This window comes from Chelonia mydas, chromosome 1 (genome assembly GCF_015237465.2).
Source record: "Chelonia mydas isolate rCheMyd1 chromosome 1, rCheMyd1.pri.v2, whole genome shotgun sequence".
In the NCBI taxonomy this organism is placed as follows: domain Eukaryota; kingdom Metazoa; phylum Chordata; order Testudines; family Cheloniidae; genus Chelonia; species Chelonia mydas.
The window spans coordinates 100,053,097-100,065,863 of NC_057849.1; the positions used below are offsets into that span (position 1 = coordinate 100,053,097).

Consider the following 12,767-nt stretch of genomic DNA (forward strand, 5'->3'; position numbering starts at 1 on the left):
CAAAAACTAGAACGACGATATTAGAATCAAGAACTTTTAACTTTCATGAAGGAAAATCATTTAGTTAATCATTATTTAATTTTTCAAATTCCTCTTACAGCCTGGTTAATAGGTGGCATTTATTTCCCTCCATAAATGGCTCACTGATGTATTCGCAAAAACTAAATCGCATAGAGCATTTATATAAAATTAAAACATGATGAGATTAGATAAGACTTGGTGTTTATTCATCTATACTGGTGAACTGTTTGGGATGGTTCCAGACAGCACACAGAACAGCCACTGTTCAGCTAGTATTCATTTCTTTCTTTTTTCCCTAGGATGTCTTGTAATACATGGGCAAGAAACATTCCATAGTCACTGATCTTTGCTGGAATTTTGAAATGCAGAAAACTCCAAAACTAAATTATTAACTGAATTTATGGAAGAATTAAGAAGAGCACACTGGGATTCACTAGGGTCGTAACCATTTTAAATCACTTGAGGAAAATACACTTGTTCAGTTACAAAGTACCTGCATTGAGCCGCCTTAATGATGAATACTGTTCGATAATTCAATTTCATTTTCCACATCACTGAATCAGGTAATATTTTACTTACACATAACTTGGGGGTAGCATTTATTTATATCACACGGGTGTTAAAAAAGAGAAGTCAAGCAGTCAAAAGAATGAATCATCACACACAAAATCTTGAAAAAACTATGTGAGAGAACAATCTCTTCTTCCCTGGACTAATTAAAATAGGAGGCAGTAGCATCAAAGCACTGACCTTGATCTTTAATGTACAGAAGTTTCATAATAGATATGAAAGGCCCATAACATCATTAACTAATCAAGTACTTAACTTGTTCTAACATTTGCAATGACATAATCTAAATCTTTTTATGGCTTTTGAAAGTTTGAAATTAAATTTCTTCTCGAGAGTACATAATGCTGGGGATGATCTATGTCTTTAGAGTGCACACCCATAATTGTTTTTAGGACACTTCTGTTTGCTGATTAATTACGAACAGGATGAAATACCAATGTGACCTACAAAAATATGAAGGTAAGCACCATGAGATAGCAATATAAAATGAAAGAATTACATAGTATAGCTGTAGTCTTTGACGACTCTTCTGGGCAACATAAAATAAGTTGTTTCTAAGCCTTACCTAAACCCTTTTGATAAAGAGTCTGACCACACAAATATTAATTACTCTAATGGAAAAATCACATCTTCCCTAAGCTGTGTGTACTGCGATTGCTTTTTAAAAATATTCTGGCATTTTTCCCAATAAAAGTCTTAAAATACATAACTTTTAAGTTCATATATAGGGGTTAACACATATAGTGCAAGTCTTGTTGAAACACTGGGTAAGTTTTAAAGACCAGTTGAACTGTGGAGCATAGGAAAAAAATAAATCAGTGTAAACTAAGATGTGATATTAAAGCCAGTCACCTAGGGCTGGTAAGACTCTCTTCCTTTATGTAATGAAAATCTAACACATTTAACACATGATTTAGAGTTGAAATTCCTCAAAACCTTCCACACCTTGTAATTCTCGGATAACTGTAATGTTAAAAAACATGACACTGCTGACAAAAACATTACTCAGAAAGGTGTGGGGTTTCTTTTAAGATGTTAACTAATGAGACACTTTTCAGCATTACTGAGGTGATGAGCAACAATCTGGATCAAAGTGAATGAGATTTGGAGTGTAAATAGGACAAAACAACAAAAAAGCCCGGGTGAAAAAGTCTTGTAGAATGAGTAGGAAAAATAGACAATTCCACATTCAAGACAAAAAATTTAACACATTTTGCCAGATTATGCAGGATCATTTTAGTATATAAGGTTAGCATGACTAAAGGTATTATTTGTTGTTCCCCTTTCCTAACCTAGCAGAATAGCTGACATATACAAAGGGGCACCATACATCAGCTGACTCAATAGTGCAGTTTGATTTAGTCTATAATAAGGGCTTTGAGTTTTGTGTTGGAATGCTCTTAAATTGGAATGCTGACATTTCATCTCTTCCATTCAGAACTCCAATTTCCTTAAGTGTACATTATTGTTCAGAGCCACTCATGCTGGTTCATGAAAGGAAGATTTTCTCACTGCAATACTGACACCAACTTTTTGCTTCTACCAGAAGAAAATTTTAAAAAGCAGCACAATGCATTTTAACAATAGGTTTTCTTCTAATAAAATGACCTCTTAATCCCATGAAAGAGCATTTTACATATGCCCTTTCTAGGACACACTGTGGTGAAGCACAAAACACTCATGAATCCTAGCAATTTTCATATGGAATGGCCAGTGAGTGTGTGCCAAGTGCATTCTGAAATGATATGATAGGACCCATTCCCCCCTCCTTTTGTGGTATTACCATCTCAAAGAAAGACATGTTTTAAAATTTCAGCATATCTGGCTGTGATGGCCCAAAGCTCACCTTCCAATGGCTTGGGTAGAAAATGAGCTGCTGGTTTTGTTTTCTTCACTCTGTTTCCTTTCATGACCTGCCCTTCCTTATTAAGCCCCAGGAACCAGGCCCTACCCGACTCTTGTTGTCTGTAGAGCATGGATGAGTAGATTACATAATAATTTTCATAAACCGACTCCTTAAACTTGCACTCCGGCGTAAAAAGTTCCTGTGGGAGAAAGAGTAAAAATTAGAGCATACCCCAAAGGAGCCATGGCTGGTGGTGAGAGTTTTTCCTTATTTTTCCCTCCAATAACGCACTGGGGTTAGTATGGGAGATGACTGTGCAACTGAGCCTTTTAATTCTAATAGTTGTGGTGTCCATAGTCAATAAATAATGGTTTACAGGCTGTGAAAAGTCTTATCTGTTAGGCATACAACTAACATCCTTCTATCGCTAACATTTCTTTCCCAGCCATTTACAGAGTAGTACATTTGTACCAGCATGCAGAAACTATAAATGCATTTTCTATAAGAATCATAAACAAGATATAGGAAATCCCTAGGCTGCTGCTTCTCTTTTGCCACAGGATTCCAGACTTCAATCAAGCCGTTCCAAGAATTTAAGAGGTAGCTGTTTGTGATGCCCTCCCTTCTTCTTTCAGCGATTCCAAGTCACAGACAAGGAGAAGCAAAGGCAAAACAAAAGACAGGTTGAAGTGCTCGAGGAAATGACTATTAAACACTTGTGCCATTCAACATACTATTTGTATCATACTAGTCATTTTTCTAGGCTGCTGGAACAACAAAGGAAGATAATCAGGAAAGCCAAATGGAAGTTAGGAGCCAAAATACTGTACCTTTGACGATCTGGGATGAAATGCCTACATAATACTGCCAATCACTTTCTTGAATATGCATGCCGTTTCCTTTGTTTAAATAAATAACACAACCCCACACACTGCCTCCCTCCCCAATATCCTGCTTCCCTATAAACCTAAACCACCAGAAAACACTACCATTTGTTTCTGTATTACAAACCAATATATTTAATCTTTGCCACCTGTTGCTCCCCTTCACCGAGGAAGAAAAAAGGATCTGAAACAGGCTTGGCTGAAAAATGCTGAAGAGAACTTTGGGTGAGGGGTTTTTTCTCCCCCCCCCCCCCTTTTTTTGTTCTTTTGTTTTTAGGCATGAGGTTAACCTTTTAAGCTTAGGCTTTAGAAAGCATTTTGTTCTACACGTAACCGTTTGTTTCCAGTATTATTACTCACTATTACTTGAATAGCTATTCCTTGATAATAAATGTAGTCTTGTTTTCACTATCAATATATCTCAGTATGTTAATGTTAAGCAAAGTCCTGGTCTCGAGTTGAATCTTGCACGCTGGTGTATACCCTTCCTTTGTGGATAGTAGCCTGGTACTTCTGTGAGTGGTCAGTGGATAAGGGGCTGAACACTGCACTGTACTGGATACCTGTACAGACAGAGAGAGGCCTGTGGGGGGCTGGAAGGCAGTGCTTGTGCCAGATGCTGGTGGTTTCAGGCATGCTAAGGACCAGTAGTATTGAGGTGCCTCACAAATCTGGGCACCCCTAGAGAGTGTCACACATTCCTAACTAGGCTTTCAGGTATTCAGGTGATTGACAACTTTGTAACTAAATAGAAACTGCAAACTGCTTGGATTCAGGAGACCTGCATTCTATTCTCGACACCGACGCTCACTTGCTGTGTGGCCTTAGGCAAATCAGTGCCTTTTAAAGTTCTTTGAGATCTTCAGAGGAATGCAAGTGCAAAGTACAAATTGTTATTAATTTGTATTATAGTGGCACATAGATGCCCTGGCCCCACGGTGCTAGGCACTGTACACTCACGCATAACAAAGATACAGGCCCTGCCTTGAAGAGCTTGCCTGCACTCTACATGTAAGGCTATAGCCAACGGACAGTTTAAAGAAATGATGGGGGTGGGGAAGGAGCACAAAAGAAACAATGAGAAGATGCTGGTCAGCATGAAAAGTAGCAGTCATGGAAAAATCACGCGCCCAACCATTGCTGAGTTTTTTGTAGGCACCATGGTAGAAACGAGTTTTAGGAGGGATGTGTAGGAGGGCAATGAGCCAGTGTTGCAGCCCTTCCTAAGCATAGGTCTGGCACAGGAGAAAATGTTAATGTCTTTATTGAATTTTTTTTAAAATGGGCAATCAAGCCAGGCATCTTTTGTGGAGTGAAGATGGGTTTGACATCTTGATACCGTATGAGAGATTAGAAGTATAATGGGGAATAGACTGAGAAGGCCCTTAAAAATGAAGACAAGTAGTTTGTATCTGATGCAGTGGAGAGACAGAAAGGGGGAGTGTGACATGGTCAAAATGGTGAGCCAGGAAAAGATCTTTCCACCAGCACATAAATGGACCAGGATAGGATTTAGCAAGGCCAGAGAAGAGGATGTTGCAATAGTCTTTATTATAAAGGATTGGTCAACCTCCTGAACAACCCCACCCTCACTAGGATCACCTACATCTGGTCTGGACAAAGCTTCAGTCTTTTTGCTCTCACCCAAGTTCAGACCTTGGTTATTCAGGGGGAAAGTAAAAACCACCTGGGCTGATATGAAAGAGAAATCTAGAGCTACATGCTAAGGGCATCATTGCTCAGATTGTCTCACTATCTCCCCTAGTGGCATCCTGCACATTAAACCAGAGGCAAGAGAATACATAGGACTCCACAGGAGAGAATGCTTGGTACAGTGAAGTAATGCGGTACATCTGTAGAAGAAAAGGGACGAATCATTCAATAGCATTCTTATCTATCTTAGTGAGGTTCACTGACACTTCAACTGCTGGAAGGGTCATAGGACTAATTCAGTAGTCCATCCCTAATCAGGAAAGCCTAAGTACTTTGCTGAGCTGGTGCCTAAAAGAATCAGCATGGAGACACAACTTCTGAACAAGAAATCATGAACAAGTGAGAGAGGCAGAACTTCCATTCTGTGTCCAAAGCTGTCTGCCGGACTGTAAGATATTGAGGCAACAGGAAGATTCCCATAGATTCAGAACTGCCTTGCTGCTTCTCAATGACTTAATGACTTCACCCAAAAAGAGAGGGGTAGAGACAAAGCACTAACTGGTGAAACTGCCAACATTCAAAGCTTACGTCTTCAAGCAAGAGCCTAACTAACACTCCCTTGAGAGAAGCTGGCATCCTGGACTCCCATAGGGAATTGACCAGTCATCAGCAATGGACCCAGTACTTCCCTACTGGATTTTATTAGTCAGAGAATATTACAGATAATCCAACGTTTTTTCTGCTGGTCAGGAGATCCTGGGTTAAATTACATAAGTAATCTGCCACATGGATATTGAAATTGCTTAGGATAACAAGCATTGGTGTCTATTTGGACAAATAATAATAAAACTTATTTCTTATATATTGTTTTTCATCAGTAGATTTCAAAAAGCTTCACAATCATTAACACATTTATCCTCACAACAGCCCTGTGAGGTAGGGAAGCATTATTGTCCTCATTGTACAGATGGGCAACTAAAGCACAGACTGGTTAAATGACCTGCCCAAAGTCACTCACAGGAAGTCCATGGCAGAGCAGGGAATTGAAACCAGGCCTCTGATATCCTAGACCAGTGTCTTAACCACTGGACAATCCTCCCCTTCCCTGGGACAAAAGCCCAGGAAACTAAGACAGGAAATGCCAGGTCTAGAAGGGGTGTCAGGATACATTTAAACCACTGTCTTTTGTTAATTTTTACTCTTTTAAAAAGACCTGATGACATAAATACTTAAAGTACATAAGAGCTGCGACACTGGGTTAGCCCATAGTCCATGTTGCCCAGTCTCCAACAGTGGCCCATACCAGAGCTTCAGGAGAAGTGTACATAACAAGGCAATTATGGACTCATCCACCCGTCTTCCACTCCCAGCTTCTGGTAGTCAGAGGTGTAGCGTTGCCCCAAGCATGGGGTTGCATTTCTGATCATCCTTGCTAATAGCCATTGATGGACCTGTCCTCCATTAACTTCTCCAGTTCCTTTTTGACCCAGTTGTACATTGGTCAAGGCAATGAGTTCCACTGGTTAGTTCTGTGTGGTGTGGAAAAAGTACGTCCTCTAGTTTGTATTAAACCTGCTGCCTATTAATTTCATTGGGTAACCCTTGGGGTTTTTTATATTGTATCCACTTTTTTCACACCATTCATGATTTTATAGAGCTCTGTGATAGCCCTCACTTAGTCACCTCTTTTCTAAAATGCACAGTCCTAATATTTTAGTCTCTCCTCATATAGAAGCCCTTCCAAAATCTTGGTAATCTTGGTTGCCCTTCTCTGAACCTTTCCCAGTGTCACTATATCCTTTCTGACATTGGGAGAACAGAAGTGCACATATAGTATTCAAGGTGTGGGCACAACACGGATTTACATAGAGGCATTATGAAAAATAGATTATTTTCTATCCCTTTCCTAATAGTTCCTAATGTACTGTTAGCCTTTTCGACTGTTGCTACGCACTGACTGGATGTTTTCAGAGAACTATCCACAGTGACTCCAAGATCTCTTTCTTCGGCGGGAACAGCTAATTTGGAACCCATTATTGTATATGTATAGTTGGGATTATTTTTTCCAAGCCTTTTGCAAAGTGAGCTGCTTCCTGGTAACATGCAGGGTGAGCAGTAAAGTTTCCCACAGTGCTAGGGCTAGAGTGGGACTCTGGGATGTGGTTACTTTGACTCGGATCTCTGCACTGCAGTGTGGATGCCAGAGCCCTAGGTTTGAGCAAGAGTCAGAAAATTTTTAACATAGGGTTAGAATGCAGTGTAGAGGTTCAAGCCTAGGATTCCCTAACATGGGTCAGCTGACTCAAGTCCCAGTAACCCTGGGCTTACATTGCAGTGCAGACATACCATAAGACAACAATAACAGGACTTATATGCATTATAGGCAATGTTTGCTTGTGCTACAGGGAAGAGATTTTTCACAGAAAACAGTAAGCAATCTGGACTGTCTCACTCAGTCACTTCTACTCAGGCAACCCTGCTTCATCAGCTTGTAGATAACACCATGTTCTATGCTTGCAAAGGTCAGTGCCAAGGAAAAATAGGTCAGCACTAAGTTCACAGGCCAAAAGGAAAGACAAAGGAAATATCTTCAGGAAAAAGCCACGAAGAGGAGGAGAAGGAAATCTCATTCAGGGTACATCTACCCTGCAAACCCAAAACAAAGAAAGACGCAGCAGGGAGTCCGAGTCCTGGTGTCAGACTCATAGACTTTACGGCGAGATGGCTCACACTACAAGGCTAAAAATATCAGCGCAGACATTCAGGCCTGGGCGGGAGCCCAGGCGCCGAGATCACCCTCCTCGCCAGATGTCAGAGTCCTGGTGGGAATGTCTACCCTACTAGTTTTTGCTCCGTAGCGTGAGCCTGCCAAGCCGAAGTCCATTGACGCAGGCTCTGAGACTTGCTCCTGCAGGTTTTGTTTTTCTGTAGACTTACCATTACCCATCCGTTTAATAGTTCTAACTACAGTTAAGCCAAGTTGTACAAATTTAGATTAAACTCAGTTGTGGAGTTAGACCTTCCAAGCGACAGCAGAATCTGTTACACAATCTTCTACAACCATTTGCAGCCATTATTGTATACCTACTCTTCTGACAATGCCTTAAATAACATTAATTGCTGTGAAATGGGGCAAAGCATTACAAAAATGACTATAGGAATTGCCAAACATTAAAGGGAGCCATTTCCCAGCTGTTCTTACTCTGCACCGTTAATGGGATTTCGGCGCGTGCTCATCTGTGTCACATTACAATTTCTGTGGGCTGAGGAAAATTGCACCTACATTTTGCAACTGAATTACCTTTACATTAATATTATTAGCCACTGCTGGGTGACATGACATAGTGTAGTGGATTACATGAAAGTATGCATATGGAGCCAAAGCAATGCAGAGACTATGGCACTGGGGGGTGAGGGGGAATTGAAAAATATGACCAAGCTGGGGCAACCCCCAACCCCCAGCACACTCCTAGAGTGACTATATTCCCCAAAGGGAAAATGGGACAACGTGTGGAGCTGGTCCGAGCCGCTCGCCCAAGCCCTCCACCCTCCCCCGTGCGTGGGGCTGGCCCATTCCCTGCCTCCCTTTTCCACCCCTTGCACATAGGGCTGGCCCATGCCCTGCCTCCCCTCCAACCTGTAGGAAGAGAAGCAGCAGCCAAAGCAGGGACTTTTGCACATTCAGAGCATGCTCTACAGTTCTGACTGGACTTTCTCTTCCCTGTGCTGATTGGCTGTTTGCTCCAGCCAGGCCTGCTGATGAGGGGGAGGCGCAAAGGGGCTAACTACCCAGGGGCCCAGGCGATTTAAAAGGGCCTGGGAGCCCCCAGCCACCACAGTAGCGGTGGCGGGGAGCCCCAGGCCCTTTTAAATCTCCCAGGTGGGCCACAGGGCTCCTAGGCGCGTGAGACTGCTCCGGGGCCCATGCTTTGGGGGCTCCCGCGGGCCAGCGTGATCGGCCAGCGCAGGCGGCCCTGGAAGTGACAGATTCGTCACTTCCGCCTCGGGCTCCGCCCCTCCAGGGACGGCCCTGGCCTGGAATTTCCGTTGGTGGGCCTGGCTCCAGCCCTCCCTCTTCCCCAAATTCCTCCATCTCAGCTTCAGTCTCCATCTTTCCCTACCCCACCTTCCTTCATGCTTAGCTGATTCCCTTCTAAGCAATACAATCCCTCCCTACACACACACACACACACACACACACACACTTTAAAAATATGGAACTAAGACTATGTCTATACTACAAATTACTTCGGGGTAACTTACGTCACTTGGGGGTGTGTGAATAATCGTAAATTATTCACACACCCCAAGTGTAATTACACTGACCTATGTGCCGGTGTGGACAGCGCTATGCCAGCGGGCAGCTTCTGCTGACATAGCTACCTCCTCTTGCAGAGGTGGGAGTTATTAAGCTGACTGGAGAGCTCTCTCCAGTCGGCTTAGAGCACCTTCATCAAAGGTGCTGCAGTGGCTCAACTGTGTCTGTGTCGCTGTAGCGTAGACACAGCCTGCCGTGCCATTTGCTGCCATCACATTGCTCACTCTGTTTGTGTTATATCCCTTTCTCCATTGTGTGTCTGTCTTGTCTGTTTAGACTGTAAACTCTTTGGCAGCAGAAATCATCTATTTCTCTGTGTTTCTCCAGTGCCTGGCACAGTGGGGCCCCCGTTCCTGGTTGGCCTGCAGACACAACTGCAATAAACATGATTAGCCTGCAAATAAATATTATTAGTTACAGTAAGGAGTTTTGCTAATCTAGCAAGCCTTAACCATAAAGAGTAGCCCAACTTCAGGGGCATTTTGCAAGATGGTGTAAATTAGACATTCATAGCCCTACTTATACCCACTAAGTGATGTGTGAATTTATGTAACAGTCTAAGTTCATATAATTTACAAGGTGAGGAGCTAGAAGAAGGTGTAAGAATGTGCAAGTTCAAATAAGGAGTGGCCTACTTTATCTTACATATTCTTACCTTTGTTAGTTGCTTTTCGTGCTACATCCCTCCTTCTGGTCCCTCAGTGCATAAATTACGCTAGTTTAAGAGTTAAACACTCACTCAGTAGATATGAATCAAGATGTGTCTAAGTCATTGGCAAAAGAATCCTTCTGCCAATATAGCTTATGTCATTCAGGGATCTGCTGGCAAAATAACTCCTTCTGTTGGTATAAGCTTCATCTCTACTAGAGGTTTGCTATCATACCTATACTGGCATAGCTATGCTGGCAAAGGATCTCTAGTGCAAGCCCAAAGATTGGTGTAATGTACCTATTTGATTGGCTGGGAAAAGGTGTACATTATATCAGTGTAGGATCCCTTGTGATTCATCTCAGTTTGACTACCTAATCAGACAAGCTGCTGATGGCGAATAGTCTTCAGTGGCGGGGGCCTTCACTCGCTCCGGGTCCTCGGCAGCATTTCGGCAGCAGGGGCCTTCAGTGCCGCCGAGGAACCGGAGCGCCCGGTGAGTACAAGCGGGTGGCACCTTTTTTTATGTCCGCTGTCCCTGTTCACTCCACCTAGCTATGCCACTGCCAGCAGTTAGTTACACATTTCAGAAGAAATTCAGGCATCCCTTGTGTCTGTTATTGTCTCTCTCTGCCTAACCTTTAGCTGCTGACAGTGAAGAGCTCTTATGGGTATTGGACACATCTCCCCCACTTCCTGTGACACACTGTCCATTTTCAGCTCCAGGGCATTCTTTGGGCTGGGGGCCAAGTCCCTACATTGTCCACCGTGCTTGGGGCCAGCTGAGCTCAGGAAAGCAAGTAATGCACCCTTTCCCCATGAGGCAGCTATATGCTGGATGACTGCTCCCTCCTCCTGAACTGGAGAAAACGTGTACCCTTGAGAAGACCAGCTTCTATCCTTTAAAACCTTTAGTACCATGTGAGGTGACTCTTCCTCTGCCAGCTTCCTCACATGAGCACAGACCCCTGTCAGGTGACTTCATTGTCAAGATGTCCCCGCAAAACCAGTTCTTCTGGGCAGGGACCAGTTCTGTCTAAAGTGACTAGATGTCCAACAATTGGGTACTTAAGAATCAACTGCCCTATATTGTTATTCTTTTGCCACCAGCTTTGGAATTCTCAATCCAGTATGGAGGTAAAAAGAGCACAGAGAAGGCAGAAGGTTACACATTCAAAATGGAGTTTTCAGCCTGACACAGACACATAGGGTTCATGATCTCACACAGAAATCAATAAATTGTACAGACATATTCCCCATTCATCAAAGATACTCATTAACTGTCCTAGATAGCAGCATATTGATCTTGGAGCAGTTTGATTCTATTTGCTAGCAGCCTAAACCGAATGATAAGAGATGCACAATCAGACTTTAATTTTTTTAATTTACATCTGAGGAATGGTGGCTATATAAGAAAAGATGGTGGTTTCTGGGTTTTTTTTTTTAATCTGTAACACTTTAATACCAGGAGTCTCTAAATAAATCCTATTTTTTTTCAGCACAATTCAATATACAATACTGCATGCAAATACATTTTTGCAAACAGGCTTAGCTGTGGTGAGTGCATTTCAAAGAAAGCAATGAAGTTTTGTACGAGATTAGTTCTAGTGTTGCCTGGCAATGAATTTACATCACCTATATTCCTGAGAAATTGACGAGAAAACAAGTTTAATGTATGTCAACCTGACATTAAAACAAAACATTAACTGTGGACTTGAGTGGTTGATTTCAAAGATTAATTGAGCCAGAAAATATATCACTATAGAACTGTATGTGTAAAATTCTTGTAGGTATAGAATGAGGGTTAAAAAGAAGCCACCGTTTCTAGTTCTGCACAGAGGGGTAAATCCAAACCCCTCTTCTTCAGTGGCAGAGAAAATACAGGTACAAATAGATATGTACCCCATATTGACATGTAGTCAAGGAAAGCTGTGCAAACACTTGGCTGCAAGGAGACAGTTTTTGCCTATGAAAAACTGCCTGATGTTATATAAAATATAAAAATGATGTGAAAATGGCAAACGTTTGGATTTCAAAATCCATTGAAAATACAAATCTTAACCAGATTAGCCAAAGTTGAGAACCATTTTGCACTGCCATGATAAATATATGCACCAAGCACGCTGCCCACAGACAAAGAAATGGAAGGAAGACTGGACGGTTCAGGAGGCAGGTAATAAGATTTAAAGTTTTTCACTCCTAGAACATTGGTATATATTTAACTCAAGTCAGTGACTGAAAGTTGGCACCTTCTGATATCTGCTTATGATCTGTGAAATTACTTTGATGGTCTCAGTCGCCTTTCCAAAGAACAGATACATCACAAAAGCCAGCCCCATAGTTGGGACTAAGTGACAATTCTTTTTTGCAGTGTCAGCCTAGAGACAAAGGACTGAATGGGTATTGAGTATGAAACACTGTGGAAAGCTTCTACTGCCTCTACCTGTAGAGTACTGGTTCTGTGAATAGCAGAATTCACTCCAAACTGGTCAAGACTGCATCTTTCACAAGGAGCAAATTCATGCATAACATTGTTTGCTTCTTTTAAATGACACCGTAATAATGTATAAGAAACTGCTCATGTATGACTGTAACATGTCTCTACAGGTTAATACATGGAATCTTTCCTTCACAAAAGATAAATCAGACACCCTTGAGGTGTGCAGGGCTTTTCCCATAAATGATACCTAACCATCTTTTACAAGAGGTATTAAAACCAATTGAATTAGTTTATCAATTTTCTTTATTTAAATAATTCATTACAAATAACTGTTTTTAAACAAAGTCTCAGTGAAAGGAAAATATTTCCCTGAAACAGTCAACAAA

General features: G+C 41.9%; 1 protein-coding gene across 3 annotated transcripts in view; it reads right to left on the bottom strand.

The window, feature by feature from the left end:
- The window catches only part of FGF14 (fibroblast growth factor 14), a 618,100-nt gene that overhangs the window by 5,298 nt on the left and 600,035 nt on the right, over window positions 1-12,767 (bottom strand). For all 3 annotated transcript variants that reach the window (XM_037896444.2, XM_007066239.4, XM_043535197.1), the window contains exon 4: window positions 2,438-2,636. In XM_037896444.2, the coding sequence (XP_037752372.1) occupies window positions 2,438-2,636 (199 nt within the window). The remainder of the gene's footprint in view (window positions 1-2,437; window positions 2,637-12,767) is intronic.